The sequence below is a fragment of the Phaethon lepturus genome, unplaced genomic scaffold (assembly GCF_000687285.1).
Source record: "Phaethon lepturus isolate BGI_N335 unplaced genomic scaffold, ASM68728v1 scaffold39171, whole genome shotgun sequence".
Taxonomy (NCBI): Eukaryota; Metazoa; Chordata; class Aves; order Phaethontiformes; family Phaethontidae; genus Phaethon; species Phaethon lepturus.
In genome coordinates, this window is record NW_010519191.1 from 13418 (window position 1) to 36636 (window position 23219).

The following is a 23219-nucleotide window of genomic DNA, read 5'->3' on the forward strand; positions in this document are numbered from 1 at the left end:
TTAGCAGCGCCCAGTATCTGTTTAAATAATAGATTTGTGAGAAGAACGATGTAACACTGCACAAATGTTTTCAGTTGTTGCACATCTTGGGTTTACTGATATTCTGTCAAAATTTTAGGATCTCTGTTTTTCTAATTATTCTAACTGTGCGAGAATTTCTGGGATGTCTTTGTGTCTAGAAAGAGTACAATGGAGAAAAGGTTATTTTTTATTGGGGGGGGGGAAACAATCTAAAGAGCTTGTATGGGTTCTCTTTCTGCAATCTGCCTTAGTGATCTCAAGACCTTTGTTTTAATAAGTATGAACTCTACAGCTGCTGCTTAAGTTCCAATTTAGTATCTAGATTGTGTGTGTTTAAAACCTTTTCTGTGGATGGATGCAGAGTGCAGAATTCTTGATCTTGTCTTTAAATTGTCACAGCTGTGATGTGTCCAGGGACTTTCAGGGTTGAGAGAAGTTTGAGCACAGCTCCTAGATTTTTCTGCTTCTGTAAAGCATTGCTGAGGTTTTAAGATGTATAATGGAAGGAATATTCCTATGTTTTATGTATAAAAGAATCTATACCACACACCGTCACATGATTTAAACTTTTTGGGACCAAAGCCACTTAAAAGTTCTCTTGCAAATCAGACTGAAAACAACAGACCGCGATCTCATGTATTAAGTTCAAATATGTTTTAGTGGTCTTACCTGTCATAATTTCATGCGGTTTTTATGTCATTAAATTTGAAGTAGCAATTTGGCTTTCATTGGGTTTCATCTTGCCTAATCTGTAAGATAGTAAGTGATGGTCTGGTCAGTGGTTTTTCTGCTAACAGAATTTTCATACAACTCATGGCATTCACTGCAACACAGTTACAGTGTTAGTAACTGCTCTGCGGTTGATGGCGTTTATCCTAATCATACCTTTTTAAGTCATCTTTTGTATCAAGGTAGGATAGCAGTATAGGGAGAAAATTCCCTTATAGCTAGGTTTTTGTGTCCTCCTCTTCTCTCTTTCCCCTACCTGCAGTTGACTTGATTTACATGTTCCTTTCCAGGGATTAAAAAATAGTTTCTAATGGGAACATTGAAGCTGTTTAGAATTCTAATTACAGATTTCCAATTAGTTTCACAGTTTTGACCATTTCTTTAATGAACTGCCTGTGTTCAAGGCTCACAGATCAGAGTTCTACTTTCTTGGATTGCCTAAGAAAGCAAGAAGTGTATTATGTGATGGGTATCTGCCAATGACATTTCTTTTCCCAGTAAAAATAAATGATCATTAAAACACTTCCTGCTGCCAAGGTCAAGCAATAAAGACTTGATCAGAAGATAAGATTTGGGAGGCAAATTCCATCTCCCCCTTGCTCCTGGATGCCCAGGTAGAAAAGGGAAATTAGTGCAGTTTGTCAGTGAAATAGGAGGAAGTTTAGTTGAGGAGTGTGATTGTGGCATTCTCACTCTGTCCTGCTGCTTTTTCTAACAAAGGCATTGAAGAGTAAGGGTTTTGAAACCTTGGTCAGTTTGCTTCAGGTTTCAGTGCTTAAGTAGCAAATCTTGGTAATTTCTGATTTCCTCAATCTCTTGTGAAGTTTTAATTTGTCCTTTTAAATAATAATTTTTAAAGCTTTATATAGTTCTGAAGAAAACTGTTGGTCCTCTAGGACTGTTCAGTTAGAGCTTTAGGTGCTTATACCATCTCTGCTACGGCTATAGGAGTTTGAAATGCAGGAGATTCAGTCCTTGGTGTAGGTAGTTTTTTTAAGTGTGTTTCATTTTGTGTAGAGTAGGGAAGCCTCCAAAGAACATAGACTTGCTGTTTCTTATGTGAGGTCAAATTCGTTCAACCTATATTATGTGGATCACAAGGATATTCTCTATCCTTGTTATTCTTACTTCATACTGTGTCTTTGCAGAACAGTTAAAAGATGCGTTTCTTCATTTGTGATAGTCCACTGCACCTGTGCTTGTGACCAGTCTCATTTGATGATACAACTTCCCTTCCTTTTTTTTTTTCCTGAGTGCTAATCGTTCTAATTGTATGACAAAAGCAATGTAAGTTGCTTTCATTTTTCTCACTTGCCACTACTATGGTGATGCTAGGTGCGCAAAGCAACTAACTCCTCTGGTGCTTATGTGTTTAATTTTGTTGCTTCAGCCATTTGTGAAGGGCAATTCGCAGGTGGTAGTTACTGTAGTGTTAACCTGGGGTGCCTGGCGTAGAAACTTAGCAATGCATTTCACTTTTAAAAATGAAAGAACCATTGGTGGTCTAAAACACTACAAAAGCTTTACATTTGTTGAACAAAAACAATTTTCAAGTGGAAGTATCAGTTGCTAGACAGCATTAATGGTGCTCATAAATTGCAAACAGATTGTGAATGATCTGTACGTAACTCTTAATGTCATGTGTTTCTACTCTACAAAGGTATAATGAAATGGAGAACACTCATGAAATCCATAGTGGTCATTTTTATTTTCAAGTTGCAATCTAAATTAACCGTGTAAACTGTTTCTATGTTTTCCAGACTACATTTTGTGAGAAGATGAAGAACAGAAAGCAATGTATTCAAGATACTGAGGGTCAGAAGCATGAAGACATGGAAGGTATATTGTTCAGGTTCAAGTTGTGAAAGTCAGATTTTACATTTACTCTCTCAATTAGCATGCTGCTTGTTTTGAAAGAAATTGTGTAAACATAACCACTGTCTCAGCATAATATTTTTCTTTGGCCTGTGGGGTCCCCAAATCCTTTCCTGTCTCTTCTGTTTTTTACTTGTTTGACTTCTAGTAGCAGAACAAAAATGGAGATAGCCATTGTTACTCAGAAAAATAATTAATTTAGAGTAAAATTCCAATTTCTTGAAGAATAGTTCTTGAACTTTTATATTCTGAAAACAATTTCTAACTTTAACAAAATGGGGAGCATTTCTTATTTAATGTACATGATTAGGTAAATATTTGAGGATGTTCAGGTTATTTTAGTTTTCCAGTCTTAGAACTATTTTAAAGGTAGACCATGTGTTTATAAGATAATCAAAACAGAATAGGCTTGTCTAATTTATTTCAGAGCGAGAGAGCAAACATCCGAGGAGAAAGAACCCCAGAGAACAATGTCTAAATGACTGCATGGTTGATAGGAAACACTGTGTGGTGCTTTTTTTATTTAAATAGCACTGGAGCTAACTTTCCTTTGTTTTTAATGGCAAATATTGGTACAGTAGTCTATGAAGTATGTTGTGTAGTACTGTTCACCTGAAATACATTATTTTAACTACTCCTCTGGCCAGTGTCTTGACTGCATTAGACCTTAAAACTTGATTAATTTGCTTTTAACTACAGAATTACTATTCAAATCCAGAAGGACTTTGTTTCAAAAACTGTCAAAAATTCTAAGTGTCAATGTTAATAATACCAGGTGAAGAAAATGAAGAAAGCTGTTCCTGTTCTACTTTATTATACGACGGTGACACATGTCCCATCTGTCTGAACTGCCTTCTAGAACAAGAGATTGGTTTTCCTGAGAACTGCAGTCATACCTTCTGCATGACTTGTATTCTTAAATGGGCTGAGGTAAGACTGAGAACCAAGGTGTGTGTTTATTTTTTAGTGAAATCTATTACATCTACCTACTGATTTTTTCTTTTAAGAAAATAAGTTATGCATTCTGACTTTGCACAGAACTGTTTCAATGACCAGTTTATAAATAGATCGTAGGAAAACTTCTCCTTTGTGTAATAAAGTACTTTGTGTTTTCTTTCACTACACAACATGACTTACTAAAGGTTACTAGAGATTAGGGATCAGTTAAAAAAAAATGGTGTTGGCTGTTTGGAAGATCAGACAGTATTATGTACATGTCGTAATACTGCAGCATCATTAGCTTAATCTTCTTTTGTTATCCCTTATGCTCTTTGTCATATTGTCAACTCTTAGGACTGGGACCAATAGGTTTTCATGTTAGTCTGCAAAATAAATTACTCTGATAAAAGCTTAGTTTTCTAACTCTAAAGAGAATTCAGCTAAAAGGCTTAGTGCTATTCTGAATTAAAAATTACCATTTTATTTATGGCTATTATTTGATCTATGTCAGTACCTTTGCAGATAGTTCTGGAACTTTAAAGAAGAATGACCTGTTGAACAAATTCTTTATGCTTTTGTTCTATTTAGTCCTTTTTTCCTCATACGTGTCCTGTGATCATTGCATTAAGTCTTTAGTACCTTTCCTGTAACTTTCTCAATTGTCAATATAAAACACCAAACTACAATTGCTTTATACTGTATTGCGGGGGTGCTCAAATGAGACGTTGCTTTTTGTCCTGCTTCTGTGCACTTGAATTCGTTGCCCATTGTAGTAGAGATCACTGCTTGGTTTCTTTGTGGTAATTTTCTTTTGAAGTAAATGATGATTTTGGTTTCTGTATATTCTTTAACAGGTTGATATCACTTGTATGTGTGCATATATACAATATCCTTATTTATGTATCATTTTTTACTTGTCATATTTTTAACCTTATTTTTTGTGTTACTTATTACTGAAGGCAGACAGTAACATAAATCACTTCTTTCTGAAGGTTTTGTATGAACTTCAGAGTATTAAAAAAGCTTATAGATGAAACTTGGTTTAGATTCCCAAACCAGATAGTAAACTAAGTCTCCTGTTGCCAGATCTTCTGTTCTGCAAATGATTAATTGCAGCGCTTCTATTTATAAGGGAACAGGAAATTCTTGTCCACAATTTTATCCTGACTTCCTTAGCTGCCTTATAATGGCAGCTGGAAGGCAACTGGAAGGCAATAGTGACATGCTCAGGGAAGCAGTACAGTAAATGGAGGGTTTGCTGCTGGATTTGAGTTTGTTCACATTGTCGAACAGATGCTTTTAAGCCCAATGAGGAAGGGAAATTTTCTTGTTTTAAAGAGGCAAACGAATGATACAACATTTTTCTTGTCAATTTTTTTTTTTTTGGCACGAAGTACTATCCAAATAGAGTAAAACCAACTTCTGTGCGTAAGAGTTTACAGGTGAAGTTGATGTGATGTCATAAAAGAGGCGGGAGGTGGTTTTTAAAGCTACATAAGGCTTCTACTGCTTCTTTCCGTTATTGACATCTGATGGGTAAATCGAGCCAGCCTTCCTTTTCTGAGGATACTTGGCAGTTGGACCTGTTGAGTTCATGAAACTCCATTGCCTAATCTAGTAGTTTTAATTGAAAGTAAAGGGGGGGAGGGGGGAAAGTGGTGAAAACTGGCTGACAGATGTTTCAGAGGTTTCAGCTGTGAGAAGCAGAGGTTTTATAGCTTGGAATGATAGAAACATATTATAAGCACTTGGCATGCTGATGCCATGTGGTTTTTGTGTCCACTATTAATATTAAGTAAATGTTTTTGCTCTTTTTTGAGAAATGTTGCATAAGGTTTAGCTTTCTCTGCTAGTTTTTGGTTGATCATAACTAATGAAAACTACATAATTGACAAGAAGTGATTTTAACCCACTGAATAATGAAGATATAAATTATCCAATCTTTAAATATATGCGACTAGATTCTGTTTAAATATGAAGTATTTTTATTTGGTACAAATAAATTGGTTTTAAGAACACTGTTTTCCTCTTTAAGCACTGGCGAATAACAAAATGGAGAATAAGATTATTGAGCAAAATCTTAAAAAAAAAAAGCATAATGTTCACTAACGTTCACATTACTTGAAATGCTCTTTTGTGTATCTACAGTTACACTCCATATACTTAAAGACTTTGCCAGCAGTCTGTGTTCAAGTTGGATATTTGGTGTATCTTTCTGTGTTGCATCTGGAGTTCAAAATACAGCAGGAGCGACTACTACTTTAAACTGTTGTTTTCAAATTGTACATAATCATTGTTCTTCTGAGTTTATGGCTTTTATATATAACTATGTAGATTCTAATTAAAACCAGGGTAGTTTAGGCAGACCGTAGGAGTTTGTTTACCATTTTGCTCCTTCTTTTAGCTATGGGAGATTTTCAACATTGCAACTGCAGTTAAGTGTCTTGTACCAGCAGGTTTTCTGTCTGCAAGCAGCAGCCATAACATTTTGAAGACCTCGCTTTTTGAGATGAGAGACAGATAATATAGATACATGTGCACTTAAAAGCAATACATAAAAATTGCTTTTAGGCTGCTATCTTCTGGTTCATTCCATGAAGGTCTAAAAAGGAGTAGGAAATTTGCCACAGAACATGTAATATACTAGATCATGATGGCTAAATATGAGCATTTAGTTTCAGAATTATGTAGCATTACAGTTAAGTCAGTGCTGTATCTTCTTCCCCTTTGAAGAAAGATGTCCAACTCCTCATCTCCCCCTCATTTTTTCTTTTAGAATTCCCACTTACGAAACTGTTCTTCGAAGTAACTTTTGTTTTTTAAAGTCCCTTAAATTGTTCTGTTCTCTTTGACTATGTTTACTGTAGTTAATTGCAGCATCCGAGAGCATTGCTGTGCACTAAATTCAGTTGCCTACACTGTTCAACTCTCCTATACTATTAAACTGTCATCTTGTGTGCCTTTGGCCGTGCTAACCAGTGCTCTCCCAAGAACTGCTGGGCAGCACTGGGCAGGCAGACTGTTGGGACTGTTTTCAGTTGGCATGCAAAGATTAACGTAAATGTCATTCATCCCGTGCTAGCTGTCAACTGTTTTTGTAAGCTGACATTGTGTAATTTACTAATGGAGACTTTCAAGCGTGAGACTTTGTATTTCAGTGAAATAAAAGATGATCATAAAAAGTAAAAGGCACTTAAATCTGGAGCTGAGGTTATTGGACACACCCTTCAGTGGGAGTGCTGAAGGATAGTAAGTGAAGGGTTGCTTTCAGTATAAAGAACATGTGCATGATAACATTATTCTGGATGCATAACAAAGAGGGAGCTTTGTCTATTGCTCTCTGTGTAGGAAAAAAACCCCACAAAGAAATCGTATCTAGAATCTTCAAATACTGTTGGTACCGTTGTGTTACACTGAGGGAAGTAATTATATTATGTGTTTATCTTGTCTGTAATACCACTAGTAGATTAAAACTAGTTGGGTCAAAACTATGATTTTTTTTTTTGTTGTTTAACTTTTTTTTTTCTGGTACGCTTGTATTTTTTATTTCAGTTGGTAAGCACACATGTTCTGGTTGATAATAGTTCTGAAAGCATTTAAGTAAAGGTAATGTGAGGAGGTTAACTAGGTGTCGATGGCAAGCAGATATGCGAAGTAGCCAAAACCACCTCAGCTAAGACAACTGCTTTAGCAGCAATAGCATCTTGCATTAGAGGAAAACTTTCTACTTTTATTCTATTCAAAGAAAACAATCTTAAAATAGAGGAGAGAAATACTTACTCTGCTTTATGGTAGGCTTTCTAACTTCCCTTCTGTTGTTCAGTGCTAATATACTGGAGATTTCTATCCTTGCTCTTCTATTAATTCCTTTTATGAACCATTATTAGAAGAGTGCTAAAGAAAAGGTTCACTGTGGTGTCTGCACTATCACAATGATTGTGCAAGAGACATTGATTTCAGTCACCCTCCCCTACTAATCTTATATCTCTCAGTCTCTGCACCTGCTTTCTCATTAATTTTTCTCATCTGAAGTATTTGAAAGTGGAGTACGTTCAGCTGTAAATTCTCCAAAGTATTGGGGCATATTCGGGTAGGCTCTGTGGAGTATCAGTGGTTGACTTAATAAAACTAAGCAGCTGGCACAAAGAGCTGTCTTGCATTACATTTCCAGCAGATGTTCTGTTCTTAGAATAGTCATTTCCTTTGTGCTGGTATAAGGTTTGAATCACTGATTATGTAGAGTAGACTGCACATTCTTCTGAGGGTAAAGAGTTTTACCTGTATGGTAACTGGAATTCTTTATGTGTGTGGTTTTTCTGATTTGGATTTCTTTTGTCCTGAAGGATATAGGAGGGAATCAGATTATGTGGCAACAAATTCCACAGTGATCTGCAGTATGGAGCGCTATGGGCTGGGTTAAGATTACATTCATGAGCCAAATATGCAGTGTGTTCGAAGAAACACTAAACCTAAAAACCAAAACAATAATAAAAAACCTTCGTGTTCAAATGTGTCCAAGGTAATGCATACATGGACAACACATCTGAACTGTTGCATGAAAAAACTGTATTAGTCAAATTCTTTCAGAAAACCTAGACTTTAGGTAACTTTTTTCAAATTACATGTTTGTCTTCGTGGTGTACAGTTGTTCTTGGCATATTTCCCTGCTTAAGCAGGGTGGTTGGACAAGATGATCTCCAGAGGTCCGTTCCAACCTTAACCGTTTCGTGATTCTGTGGTTTATCAAGTACATTCATGCAGCAGTTATGAATGTTAATGTTGTTAAAGTGCTGTGCAAAAGTCTGTGTGTTTTTGAGTTTTACTTCAATTCTTCCAATAATACAGTGTCAAAGGAAGTACAGTGACACATATGGTATCTTTCTTATGGAATTCACAGATCCTTACAAATAATGAATCATTTCATTATTTCCTAAAGACAGCCACAATTCCAGTAGAACTTGTCAACACTTTATGGCAATTTTGGATTGGAAGTTAAGGACTAGCCAACTGCATGATGTAGGTAGAGAGAATTTAGAATTTTAAATGTTTAAAATGTTTAGAATTGTAACTAGGTAGTCTGTTGATTAGCTGTTGAGACTAGAATATCTGTTCTTACGCACTCTGTGTTTTTACTATCCATGAATGATAATTCCAAAAAAACTTAACATCTCTTATCACAAATAGTGCTTTCCTAAAGCATAACAACAAAAACTTTAAATATACTTGCTTTTTTTAAGTAGACTGAAAAAAAGTTATACTGAATTTTTATGTACTTCTGGAAAATAGTGCATTTTCTCATGTCTTCCTCCTTTTCTTTCATCAAAATGTGGAGAGGTGTTTCTCACTACGTGTGGTGTTAGTCTCCCTTTTCACTGAAGCTGGAGGTGGAATTGTGGGCTTTTTAGTGTATTGGAGTGAAATATACAGACACTACTTTTACAATCTAAACCTCACCTTTAAGCCTGTATTTAGTTATGAGAATCTGATATTATTTGTGTTGCTTAATAGGTTCTCTAATAAAGAAACAGTAAAGAGTGCAGGATCATGTATCTTTTTGGATTAGCTTTTCAATACAGAAGTTGGGAAAAAAAAGACTTTATTATGGGCCACTTGAAGGGAAAAAAAATACAGGGGAAGGGATTTACTGCAGCAATTCCATACTCTCACATCTTGTTACTACTTGTTATAAAACCTCATAACATGGAACTTGATGAGATGGGGATATCTGCTAAAGTTATTTTATCAGCCAAATATGTTTTGGGGTTAGCTTGCACCTATTTGTATAGCTTCCTGAAAATTCGCAGCTGGAATATAGTAACTGCTTCAGCCTTTTGTCTACCTCACTTTGCTGAAATGCTGTTTGAAGCAATGCAGTTAAAATAAGGGACACTTCTTGAGTGTAGAGAGAGCAGTTTTGTGGTGCTTGTAGCAGTTACAGGAATATTCAACATTAAGCTATGCTTGTGGAGCTAAAGCAAGATTTTTCTAGAGGGTCATCAAAAATGAATAAAATACTATGAAGGCATTTTTTTTAAAAAAACTTAAACACACACATGCTTATGGGTAGCTTCTCAGGGATTGCAGATTTCATGAATGCTTACATACTTTATGAAGAGAATTCTCTAGATATCACAAGATAGGTGAAAGAATAAATCACTGCAAAGTTACCAGTTTTAACATGAAAACTATGACTAGTTTCATGTGGAGAGTAAAACAAAAAACTGTTGAAGACATTCTGAAGTGTGCTGAGCTGCTACTATTCTGTGTTTTTTCAAGCACTGTTGGGAAGAAAAGCAAAGCAAGTCACAAATACCAACTGTGAGGTTCTAATGATTTTGATGATGATGTTAAATACTATATGTTCTGATTTTTAAACATCTATGTTCAAGGAAGATACTAAATGAAGCTGTGGTTCTTCCAAGGTTGTGATGCATCCTACACCCCTCCTCCCTTGTGCATAATAAAAATGATAGCTGCTGCTTGGACTCATTCCATGTCAGTGGCTTTTTTCTTGTTTTAAATATGTTTCCCCAAAAAAGACAGTGTACATTTACTATTACTTATGATGCTACTGGAACAGAAGCCTCAGAAGAGAAGAATAGCTAACTTGCCTTGTATGAAAGAAGATTCAACACCTGCTTTGGTTAGTGAACCATATTCTCGAAAAAGATGAGAGAAATAGTGAAAGGCCACCGCTCCTCATGACTGCTTCTTGTAAAAAAAATTTAGTCAACTTACTTTATCCTTACTCCTTTCTGTACCAGCACAAGTTCAGTCTTGCGGTTGGAGAAAAGGTACAGGGGAAATTTTTTTTCTTCCATTTCCACTTAAAATTTGTCTTACATGTTAGCAGACAGTTGAGTGCTGGTGCATATTTAGACAAAAGTGTTGTATAGGTGAAGTAACCCCTAACTTTCCTCAGGGCTACCCAACAGTTGTACTGCCCTGGGGGGTGTGGGCGTGCACATGGGACTGTCCTGTCTTTACTAGAATTTCTCTTTTGAGATTTGTTGCAAGCAATCAGATAATGCTAGGGCTATGAAAAGCAACTGAGTAGCAGTGGAAAGAGCATATGCCATTTCTGAACATATCTGAACCTAATGGTAGCTTTTGATCCTTTCAGAATGTTTTCCTATTTTTCAGCTACTATGTGTAACTGTATGTAACTGTTAAATACTTGTCCAGAAGAACAGAATATATAACAGTGAACATTTTTCTAGTGGAGCAAAAATGCTTGTCACTTGGAATGCTGCTAGTAACACTTAGTATTCTATGATACTTCATTGCAATGAATAAACATAACTTACTGTAATTTAAACATCGGAACATAACTTAATATTCATGTGTAAATTTAATGTAGAAACAGATTGTATTCTTGGAAAAACTTACTGTTCAATTAAGGTAAATCCTGAAATGAGGCTGAAAATTACTTAAGAAAATTAACTTCCTCCTACCTATCTTTGACAGTCTGCTATAGCTAAGAATCAAAGTATTTACTTTGAACTTTGCAGCTGATTCAGCAGTTACCGTGTATTGCATACTATCAAATATTCTAATTAAATAATACACTACTATCTTACTGCAGGTTAGCTTTACGTTGACTACAGGACAAAAACTGTCTTTATGATCTGAGTCCTTGGGGAACTGGCTTAATTACCCAATGTGCTTTTCTTAACCAAGGCCATGACACTGCAGGGAGCAGCGGTATCCCCCAACAGGGGGAAGTTTTTAGTTAGGATAAAATACCAGAGCATGAAAAGGAGAGGTAATGGCTTTAACTTACTTTCTTGTTCAACAGCTTGTTCATGAAACTACCCTTGGGGTTTTTTGGGTTTGTTGGTGGTTTTTTTTTTTAATCAGTCCAACTTTGTTCTGTCTACTTGAATTGAAATCAGAAGCTGCCTGAATGCTCAAGGTCTGGGGGCTGTGTAGGTGAAAAAGAAGTTGAGCACTCTTTGAAATTGAGAAAAGAACGGAATGAACTGGAAAATTAAAAGCCCCAATGAAGAGACAAGAATGAAGTTCACCACTGAATTTCAGGGCAGAGTTCATATGCAAGTTTCTCATAGCTGCTTGTGCAATTCTAATACTGTGTCTTGCTTGCATAAATAAAAAGTGTAACACTAATACCCTGGTAGTTCTCTTAAGGTTAGAAATTGCATGCCTCTTAAGGGCATACAATTCATACACGGATTCTAGTTCACTGGGTGAATTAGGTCTGGAGGCTGGGGTTTTTTTGTGTGTTTTTTTTTTTTTTTTAGAAGAGTTCTGAACTGAACCTGTGAATGCCAGTGGAATGAAGGGTGGGGACGGGGACACATAGACACTAATGACAATGACAAAAAGCCAAACCAGCTAAGAAAACCTGCCAACCCCTCTACACACATATATATTGAATTAAAATGAATAATACAGATTTCTCAGAAAGTTGATTTCCTACATGATCCAGTTGGGTGGAGCTTCAGTTGAAGCTATTCCATGGTTAATAACATTTTATTGTTCTCTCTGTGTGTGTGCATGTTATCTGATGTGGTGCAGCCTCAATAAGAGGGCATTTAGGTGACTGGGGAGAAAACACTAAATCTGTATTTCCATCAAAATTAGGGTAAAATAACCTTCAGTTCTATTCTCTTGCAAAGTGATTTGTAAAACTATAGTTGCCTTACAGATGGGAATCTGTTCTGTCTGCTGACTGTAAAGAGAGATGTGGCATAGTCAAACAGATATGCAAGATGAGCAAAGGTGTTACCCTGTTTGCTGTTGGTCTTCCCAATTTTATGTTTTGTGAGGGGACATGACCCAACACACTTTCTGTTGAAAACAGCTTTAAGAAATAAAATGTTAGACTATAACAAATGAAAAGGATGTTTGTGTATTGGTATAAAATCAATTAACTAACATGGATTAAAAATTTTTTTTAAAATGTAGCTAGCAATGTAAAATACTTTTCCTTTTTTGAACACAACTTCTGAGTTACATTCTTGTTTCCTTTAGATTTTCCCCTGAGGAGAAATCTACTTATGCGAAACAAAATACTGAGTGTATGGATAATGTGTGCAAATACATTCTTAATGTGAACGAGTTGTAATTTTGTGTGTTTCTGTAAGCTACTATAATAACGAATAAAAATGTAGAAAACTGAGACTTCTCCGAACTTACCATAAATTTCGTAATAAACAAAATAATTTTTCCAGACTCAGGCTTCATGTCCTATTGATCGCAGACCATTTCAAGCAGTATGCAGGCTTGATGCAATAGAAGAGCAGATAAAGGTAAGTTCCAGGCTTGTTTTCTTAAGTAACTTCAGTTGCAGGAACACCCAAGTTATGCTGCAGCCTTGTGTTCATATGTCTGTGTTAATTATTTCATTAGGAAAGCTTACTTATTGCTTTAATGTTTCTATTACATATTTGAAGCTAGGAATTATTCCTAATTATCTTTTTAAGGCAAGTATTTACAGTAATAATAATCACAAAGCTTTACAGTATCTTTGAGTGTTCCTGATATATGCAAGAATAGAAGTATAGTAATTGGTCTCAAAGTGTTTAACTACGTTTTGTAAACAAGTGCTATATCAATTAGCATGCAAGCTTGCCTTTTTTTTAGCTGAAGTGAGTCTTGTATGTTCACAGCCTCCAATTCACAGACAAAAAAACACATGAAGGCAAGAGGAATCAATTAATGCAAAACCTTGTTCAACCTAAATTTCTGAATTTTTTTTAGCTCTCAGTTCTTCTGAATAATACTGCTGAGGAGAGTAGTTCATGAAGTAGAAAAATAAAACTTGATTCTGATGGATGAGCTTGGAAATGTATATAGAAAGATGCTGATTATTCTGTGTACAGTTTTGAAATTCTGTGGTGAAATTATGGTTGTAAGTAATTCCTCAGCTGTTGGTTTTGCATTTTGCTATGTTTAGAAAACAGGCTCCCACTGCTGATTTCTTGTGCATTTGGAGGCCCAGGTAGTCAACTGCAAAGGAACCATGCTGACAGCCTCAGATACTTCTCACAGAAAACCATGCTAGCATATTTTATCTTCCTTATTTCTAAAGAATCGAGGAAGCAGCTGAAACAAGATAAACTGAAGTTTTCATTTGGAAGATTGTAAAGGCTGTATCAAAATACAGTTTGAAATGTTCTTTGTTCATAGAACTGCAGGGTAAACAGGTGGGCAGAGAACAAGGGTCCTTTTCTGAGAGAGAGCCACTGGAGCAGTAGGGATGGATGGTATGTGTACTGAGAAGTGCTGACGTAGTGGTCAATATTAGCAGGGGTGCTCTCAGGATATTGGCAGCTTTCACTTTTTGATATTCATAATTAGAATCCTAATAGCTTAAGGAGTTGCATATAAAGCCACGATTCTAGGAAATACAAAAAGCAAACAATTGCAATGTAGCCATTGAAGTAAATTCATAGTACGTAAGAAAAATTGTACTGCTTTCTTAGAATTTTTAAGATGTGGAGAAAAACCCAATGTTCTATAAAATCCATAAGTTATTTTGCTCTAGAGGAAAATCAGGTGTGTTTTCATTATGAGGAAGCATTTGAAAATGGTAGTTCAGAATTTTCCCAAGCTGAACCTTGTGTATTCAGAACAACAAACATAGTTTAAAAAACTTAGCTTCAAAATTCTCAACGGAAGATAGTGCATAGCTTTGAGGTACTTGCCATGGCAGTCTGAATGTTCCGGGATTTTTGGTCTTGTGGAATTAGTGTGCATCTCTGGCATAGCCAATATATATCTCAAGGTGGGGTGTTTATCCATTTCATGAAAAACAAATTAAAAAAAAATGCAAATCTGCAAACTGAGAGATTAAAAAAGTTATGTTTTAAAATGGTTTTGAGTCCTTCTGTTTGAGCTTATTTTCTCTGTAGACCTTAAGAGTTTTTGAATGAAGTTAAAGCCCATGTGTATTGAGATTCTCGATTGGATTGACTTTATTTTTCAATACAGGTTCAGGTTAAAAAACAACTAAGGAGGAAGGAAGAAGAGGAAAACTGTGCCTGCAATAAGGGAAAATATAGCCATGTGAAGATGAGAAGTTTTATGAGGTTGGTCATCCACGTAATTTCAGGCATTCTAATCGGAATATTCAAAATGTATTTAAAATGTTTTAAAATACACGCACTGGCAAATTTTTAAAAATTAAGTTTATTTTTAAATTATTTTCTGTCAGTGGTAGTTTAGCTTTTATCACTGATGTAATTCCCGCTTGAATACTTACAATAGCAAGCAATAAGTAAGGAGCAACATATTTCTTGCATTGAGCTCTGTGAAAGTTTAATTTTTCAAGCAATTCTGACAAATTTCTTAATTTAAATTGGGATTTTATGGCTAGATCGTATTTTAACAATATAAATCCTTTTCTTTGGTTATCTAAACAGATATCCCTTTTCATCAGAAACGATGGTGATGTTCCCCTTTTACTATAAAACATAGTTGTAGTCAAGAAGTGATTTTGTTCTAGTGAGTTTGAGGGGGAACTGTGGAAAAACCAAGCCTGTATTGAAAAGCTTTATCTTGTCACATTTGCTGCATTGTATAAGGGGAAGCTCAACATTACACAGACAAATTTCACTAAATATTGATGATCTGAAGTCAGTGTTTAATGTAATATATATACAGAGTTCTTGAGATTCAGTTTGAAACAGACTTCACTACATAAAAGATAACGAAGTAAATTACCTTTTTTGACTCTTATTACAAAATAAATAATATTGATCTTTGAACCACACTGTTCTGAATCACCATTGATTTTGATATTCTTTAAAGTATTTATGTAAGCAGGTTATAACATCTTTCACATGTTGCCATGAAATCAAGCAAAATTAAGCATTCAGATTTAATGCAGGATATTAACTTTTGTTGTGTAAATGGATTATTTTTTTTTTCCCTCTGTAAGCTTTTTTGAAGCACTGTGGCTTTTAATATATGGAAGATTATATACATGATACAAGTTCAGGTCTTAATAGCAGTCAGAACTTGGTTTATATGCATGAAATAAAAATTCCTTAAAATAGAGCCTGATTTTTGTTTGGGTGTATATACTGTTAGCTTAAATATGCTCAGAAATTACTTTCATAATATCTTTTGTTAATCTTACAGAACAGTTGTATGTCCAGACAGAGGGCCATTAACAGCAAAATTAAGCAAGTTTGTGAAGAAAAAATACAGTAAGTTTGTCCTCCATTTGCTAGACTTGCTGTTTTTTTATTAAGGAACTCTAGAATTTCTTTTCTTGATGAGCCAATTATTTTTTTTTAATTGGTTACATTTGTGTATGAAAACCAAATACCAAGGAGCAGAAGCTTGGAACTTAAAAGAACAAAATTGCAGTATGTGGAACTACTGTTCTTATTTTACTGGAAGGACTGCCTCTTCATTTTCAGTCACAAGTGAAATGGATTTGGTTTCAGCCTAAAGTAATTTTCTGCATCAGACATTTGATGCACAGCTAATGACTGGCTTTTATTCACAGGAAGTTTTCTGGTGAGAGTTCAGGCACAAGCAGTACTTTAGCTGTATTTTGGGCATGCCATTTTGAGAGGCTTGTTTAATAGGTATTCTTCAACAAGTGTGTTCGTAACTTATGAAACTAAGCAAATAGCTGAAGAGTTATAAACTGCTTGACGTATAAAAAGCTATTTTGAAGGTGCATGCATTTTAATTTTACTGAGTTTATATGTAAATACACTGTAAATACACTTGAGACATTATCTTAACATCTCATTGCATTAATGAGTTTGACAATTAAAAACTAATATGCTAAAGTTGAAATCAAAGGTTTGTTTTTTATTACACACAGGTAACATTTTGTATGACAAACAAAACAAGAAAGATTTGTCTGTGAAGATAAACAAGGTTAGTTCTGATAATGAAACATTTGTAAACTTTTTTTGTGAAAGCATTTTTAAAACTACTTTCTGCTTACTTTTTTAAGATTAACTTCTTTTTGTTAATTTTAGTATGATCCAAACTTTGTCAGTTTGTCTCTTTGTCTTGAAGGAAGTAATTAGAACATTGTGTTAGGTTGTACGAGCTTCTCTTTCAGATTAAACTTAGTTTTGTGGTGGTAAATATTTTCGTTTGGATAAGATTGTAAGATACTGTTATCATCTTTCTTCAACAAAAAAAGGTGGTATCAGCTACAAGCCATTAGCCAAGTACCTTTATATGAATGATAGGAAGGTTTTCATTATTTTCATGAAAACAGTTGTAATCAACCAAGTGATTTGTAACATGAATGTTATAGTTTGCATCAAGCCGTTTTTTTAATGTGAGATTACTCTAGGAAGGTTTGTGTTTCCAGGTTTCTTGTTTAGTCCAGAAATTTTAGCCTATAATACAGATTTATAATATGCAGAATTTATAAGGAGCTATAAAGGCTCTGTTGTTTGATTTCTCCTGTCTCTCCTTTAAAAAATATTTCCTGTCTCTGGGACACAAGTTTCATCAGTGCTTTCTTATTCATAGTTATACCTGTAAAGGCATTTGCATGAAATAGTTTTAGGCCTAAATTTCACTCTGAAGTGTAAATGTCAGCATTCTCCATCATTCTGTCTTACCTGAAGTTTAAAAACTTGGAGGAAAAACTGTCCTGAAGTCCCTGTTTTGCCTGCTGCCTTGCTTCATGTAGTATATGGGCAGATACTGCATCATGTGTCTTCTCAGTACCTGGTGGCCTGACTTGTCACTTTCATTCAGTGCTTATACACCATAGTTCTCAGGCATACCTTTAACTCCAGCCTTCTCCTTCTAAGTCAGGTATTCAGAAATTTTGGTTCTGCTACCATGTAAAGTTGATAATATTTTAAAATAAAACATAATAACAGCAGCTTTTTAGGAGAAACGTCCCATTTGCACGCTGATGAAATAGGGCATATTCCCATCAAAACCAGCACTCTGTGCCGAAGTTTGAAGGAGCATGTGGATAATGACTGTATACTTGAGACATCCATTTATATACATCCCATTATCAAAGTTTATTTTTCATCAGAGTAAATATATTGAGTAAATATATTCTGAAAGAAAATGATGGGAAGACCCTGTAAGTTCTCATTTTAAAATACCAGTCATGGGGAATTAACAGCAATGTTACAGTTGGGTTTGATGTGTCATTAACCCTATAGGTGAAAAGACATACATGGCAAAAATGGGTCAGTGCAGGTAAGCATGTCAGGCTGGTTGTCTGTGTGGAGTGTTTGGAGGATTATTTTTCAGCTTTTATTCCCCTGCAGCCAGCCCAGTACACAGCAACAGAGTTGAGTTTGCACACAATGCAAAAGGCAATACACTAGCATACAGCGGGTGGTTAGGCATTGTTAACAATTGGTGTAAAAGGTGGTATTTGTTGAAATATGGAGTGGATTCTGAGTACTGTGCCTTTGTGTGAGGGCCCAGTAAACAGACGCACCAGTCAATCTTCAATTTTGTAATCCTACCTGAAGGCAAAGGATAATCCCAGCTACTTACATTAGGTTTTCTTGTTACTTTGAAACCAAACATTCAGTGACCTGCTGTGAAGGGGTTTGTCTGAAGGTGCTAACGCTGTTACTTACTGTGGTTCATTAGGTAGCAGAAATGGGAACTGTGAAATCATAAAGCTCAGACTCATTTATTCATAATTTCTATATGGACCATTAAAGTTTTGGGGGTGGAAAGCCTATATAAAACACAAAGTTTATCTGCAGAGAGCAGGTGTTGCAAATTTAGAGGCTGAATAGAGAAAATTTGTTTGCTGTAACTGCAAATCTCGGCATATAGCTATGGAGCTCTTATGGTGCCTGCTTTTTGTGAGCTAAAGGCTTACTGACATGATTTAATTTCAGTGCATCTTCATGTATTAGATGTTAGTTATTTTATTTTTGGGTGGCTTTAATTCATAAATTTTGTTTATAGCCCAGAAGACAGACCTGCTGGAATGAGTGCTTCAGAAGTAATTTCTTCAGCAAGCTTCCGGCCGGTGGTAGCAATGAAGAATCCTTTTTTAGCTGTAGAAATGACTGGTTAGTATATACTAGTGCTTAATAGAAATTGATGGGTTATTGTATTATAGATGCTATAGATTCTTCTGCTTCTATCTGTATATACTGCCTTGAAATATTTTGAAGATTGTCTGTTTTTTTATTCATTGATGAAGAGCAGTTAAAAGATAAACACAAACATTTTACAATTAGTATTGCTTGAGGGCACACCCCAATTTCTGTCATGTGTTCAGCGTTAAAATACTTCAGTGTGTGCTTTTAATCACACTGATGTAATAGGAGTTAAGTTATTTTTAGCTCATGTTTAAAATCCTTGCTGAATTGAAGCCTTGGATAGGAAAGGGTTCGTCCTGTTATTACAACAGCAGTTAGTGAAACGGTTAACAGTAAATATCCTGTTTTGTATCAGAAATGATCTTTATTCCTTGACTCTAAGAGGAATACTTCTAAATATACATGGAGCAGTTTTGCTTAATGAGCCTAATATTTAGGAACAGGTGTAAAAAATATTTTTTGGTTGAGAAGACAGAAGAAAAAGAACACTCTAGAAGAACATTATTTGGATAATATGGCCTAATTAAAAAATTGTGTCTGTATGTTTTCAGCAGTCTGTAAATGAAAAAAAAAAAAACAAAAACGTTTTGTCATGCATGCAACAGTGTTAATTTGTCAAGGATGCAAAGTTTCTCCATCTTTCCACTCCCCAGAAGACACATTTAATTTTCTGTTTTCCATTCTGTCTTCCTCATCTATTTAGGACTTCTGTTATGTTTATTATGACTGCTTTTTCCTGCTAAACAGTAATCATGGATAGTTTCATCGTGACTGTTGAAAGTTCTAATACAGTTAAATTTTTAAAAAAGTCATTGATAGAGGCAATTTTTGAAAGACAAAATTATCATAGTACAAAGCTACTTTTTGTTAACTTTTTGTATGAAATTTGTATTTCAGTACAGAATTCGCAGAAGTCAATGCAGCGATCAGGCAGAAGAGACAAGAACTGGAATTGTCCTGTTCATCTGTGCTTGCTAGAGTTGAAAGGTATGTGTTTTCTATTCATGTTTTTTCTATACAAAGGATCTTAATATAATACTTCAAGTTTGAAATTTGATTAATTCAGATTGCTCTTTAGATTGACTATCGTTTGATCATAAAACTAAATAGTGTTTGCACGTAACTTGTTAAATTTTTGTGTATTTGCCGCATGCTATTTTTATGTCAATAGATTCTTCTCTATATCTTATTATTTTGATACTTGTGACAAGCATAGTAACTCCACTGACTTGTGCATCTTAATATATTGTTTTTTCACAGAAATGCAAGCTTAAATATACTTTTTTATTTGGAAGTTAGTGTTTCATGTGCTTTTAAATTATTTCCGTCATTAGAAATCAGACTACATTTGCTTTAATATCAATCTGATTCTGATTTCGCCCCTCCTTTCATGGGTTGGTTGTAACAGTTCTTTCTTTGTTTATAAACAAATGTATCTAGAAAGAGTTAAGAGGGGTTCTATCAAATGAAAGAGAGAACATAATTTTTTTTTGTCAGAGAGCAGATGTGTGTTAAAACATACCCTAAGGATGCTTTCACAAATGAAAAGCAGAAGCATAAAAATAACTGATTTTAAAGTACCACAGTAAGAAATTGGTTCTGTCTATGATCTTAATTTCACTACATATCTCTTTAGTCCCTTTGGCGTAAAACAAAGGCTAAAGAGAAAAGAGAAAGTAATTTTTAGTTGTAACTAGAAGTTGCATCTAGGATTTAAATAATTTTTTTACATGTACTTTTCTTTATTGAAAGTTTCGTTCCAACTCTGTGATAACTTAGGAAGTTGTAGATCTGATCTATAACTATAGTCTGTTTTTACCCAAGGTTTGCTGAGGGAGTCTAAATAAGTACATATTTATTTTGTATGGTAAAAAGAAACAAACAAAAAAACCAACAAGAAGCCTTTACTAAATTGTTGTATAGGCTATTTCTCATTTTTCTGCAGAAAAGGCTGTTCTTCCGCTGACATACTGAATCAGTGTTCAGTATTTTATTTCCAGTAGTAAGGCCTACTAATTTGGAGTAGACTGACTGTTACAGTTCTATGTTTGGCTTTGAAGAAAGCCAAACGTATATTGCTTTAACATAACATAGCTTGTTCAAACTGTTTTACTAGATTAGGCCTTAATATAAGCCTGCAAATAAATAAGGAAAGTAAAGGTGTGGTTTTTCTTTGTCAGCTTTGCCTTTCCTCTCTCTGGTGGAGGAAGGAAGTGGTGAGGTTGGAAGTGTCATGGTTGCCTAATGTTTTGAGTTTGTGCATTGTTTCCAAAACATGCTACAAACAGGTAAAACAACTAATGTTAATGCTTTTACTTTTCCAGAGTTCCTTTAATGTCTTGTGGAGCTGAAGCTGAGACCTTTCTTCTCACCTCTACTACAGTGGCAGGGACAATTCTTCCAACAAATATCAGGCCTTTGGAAAACTTTGGTAAACTTTTTTTTTGTAAGTTTTATTTATAGCTCATGTGGAGTATTGTTAAAATATGATTCTCAGAAATCAAAGTGGATTATATCTTTACAGTTAACAGAAGAAAAAAATTGTTTTGATGCAGTTTGGCACTATTTCAAAACCAGCTGGTTTATTTCTGAAATTAGAACATAGAAGACGAACCAGACACCCCAGAACTGGCATAACTGTTCTGCATTTGAAGATTAATTCCATTTCTAAATCCAACATTTTATTTCATGTTACAACTTGTTTTCCTATTGTTCAAGGATAAATCTCATTTTGGTACATTATAAATTGCTTGACATATTTCAGTGGTATATGGTGCAGTGTGAGGAACAAACTATTTCCTGACAGAGAAGAGTGGTCAGGAAACAGTGCAGTGTATGGATCTCTTTCAGTATTCCTACAAGGCAAAAGCTTGCAAAAGTGCTCAGGCACAGGGTCTGTCAGGAATTTAGCAGAAGACTAAGACGTGGAAGCAATTACCTTCCTCCAGTTGCTTTAACAGCCTCTCTCTCCATACTCAGCAAGAACATAGTTTCTCTTCCAATAGGCTACTTGTACAAGTTCAAAGAAGTGGAAACAAAGGAGTGCTGTTTTTTAAGGCTAGAGATAATGCTTTCTTTGAATTGGGAATTATACTACTTTCACTTGACTAGTAGGCAAAGAGATGGGAGAGGTTTGGGTCTCTCAGCTTACGAAAATTGTGAGGAAGTAAGCAAACTGCTGAAAAGACTTCAGTAGTAGGAAGATCATGAAAAAGATGCTTTATTCATTCATATTCTGCATTCTTATTAAAGGTACTTATTTCAACTATGCATTCCCCAGTGAAAAACAGATACGTTGCTTCCTCGAGCCTCTGATACTTGGCAGTCCAATTTAACTGATGCTTAACCATTTCTGCTTCTAGTAGTAATGAGTATACATGCTAGTTCACATGTCTCCACTTCCCCTCACCTTTCTACTTAGACAGTGAGGCTTCCTTGTTAATATGCACCAGAAGCATTTTTTAAATTTGCGTTTAAAAAAACATTTTTTTCTCTCATCAGAAAGACAAAGAATATTTACATAAACTCAAAATTTATTTTTTAATATTAGATGATTTAGAACATGCAAGTAATTGCCATTGATATCAGCAACTGATCTACAAATACTGATAACATTGTCAACTCCTAAGGCAGAAAATGAAACTAAACATCTTGTGCTATCTTTTGGGAGGAGCAAGAGATTTTGAGTTTTAGTCTTGACAGCAAAGTAGTAAGGAATGCTGAAAAGGGGTTTATTTCACAAGTAGACTTTGAAAGTGCCACAAAAATAACTTGCCTTTTAATTCTGTCAGCATTCCCACATCCCACTTGTATTCTAATTTTTTTTTTTTTTTTTTTTTTTGTTATTATTATTATTGCAAGGTGGTTTCTTCCTCCTTGAAGAAAATTATCACGGATATTGAAAATTTGTAATGGCATGTAACATCTGACTTGTTTTCCTGGCTATTGTAGTAAGTTACGAGATTAACCTATTGTAATAGGCTAGTTAGTCCATGACAGCCACATGTGGCTGAGTAACAGCTGGTTAACCACTGTGAAGTCACTTTCTGACAAAATTACTGGGGAGACTGTTACAGTGGATACCTCAAATAGTGCCAGTCCCCTAAAACTCCTTTGGAAGTTCTTTACCACGCATGTTGTTTTCTTTTACGTATTCGTACTTAAATATGTTACCTTCTATACAATTTACACTATTGTTTTTCATTTTCTTAAGTAGTGATTTGATCAGTGGACATGCAAAAACCCAAAACTACATTTTTTTCATGTTCAGCCAAATTATTGTGTGTTCACAAGGGAGGTCAGAGGAGGTGATTATAGTCCTGTGCTCTGTTCTAGCCTTTTAAAGGCTAGCGAGGTGCTTGGGGAGTTACTTCTCTAAGGTTATCACATTACATTTACATTTAATATACAGTGATATATTTTTTTGATTCTGCTAACAAAGCAGTAAGTGGTAGAAAGAGACTTTTGTGCTGTTACTTGCTTGTCTTAGCCTATCTTATTTTTATGTAATCTGTTTTACAATACATTTAAAAAATATTTTAGTGCAGTAAAGGCATGGGAAATGTTATATGGAGAGTTAGAATCAAGTGTTTAAGTGCGATCTGATAACTTCAT

At 35.0% G+C, this 23219-nt stretch overlaps 1 protein-coding gene across 1 annotated transcript in view; it reads left to right on the forward strand.

The window, feature by feature from the left end:
* The first annotated feature begins 2528 nt into the window (after positions 1-2528).
* Positions 2529-23219, forward strand: part of SCAF11 (SR-related CTD-associated factor 11) — a 30402-nt gene continuing 9711 nt past the window's right edge. Inside the window, exons 1-9 of the mRNA XM_010296965.1 lie at positions 2529-2589; positions 3401-3555; positions 12759-12836; positions 14521-14618; positions 15673-15740; positions 16373-16428; positions 18466-18572; positions 19503-19592; positions 20930-21036. Of these exons, the coding sequence (XP_010295267.1) occupies positions 2529-2589; positions 3401-3555; positions 12759-12836; positions 14521-14618; positions 15673-15740; positions 16373-16428; positions 18466-18572; positions 19503-19592; positions 20930-21036 (820 nt within the window). The remainder of the gene's footprint in view (positions 2590-3400; positions 3556-12758; positions 12837-14520; positions 14619-15672; positions 15741-16372; positions 16429-18465; positions 18573-19502; positions 19593-20929; positions 21037-23219) is intronic.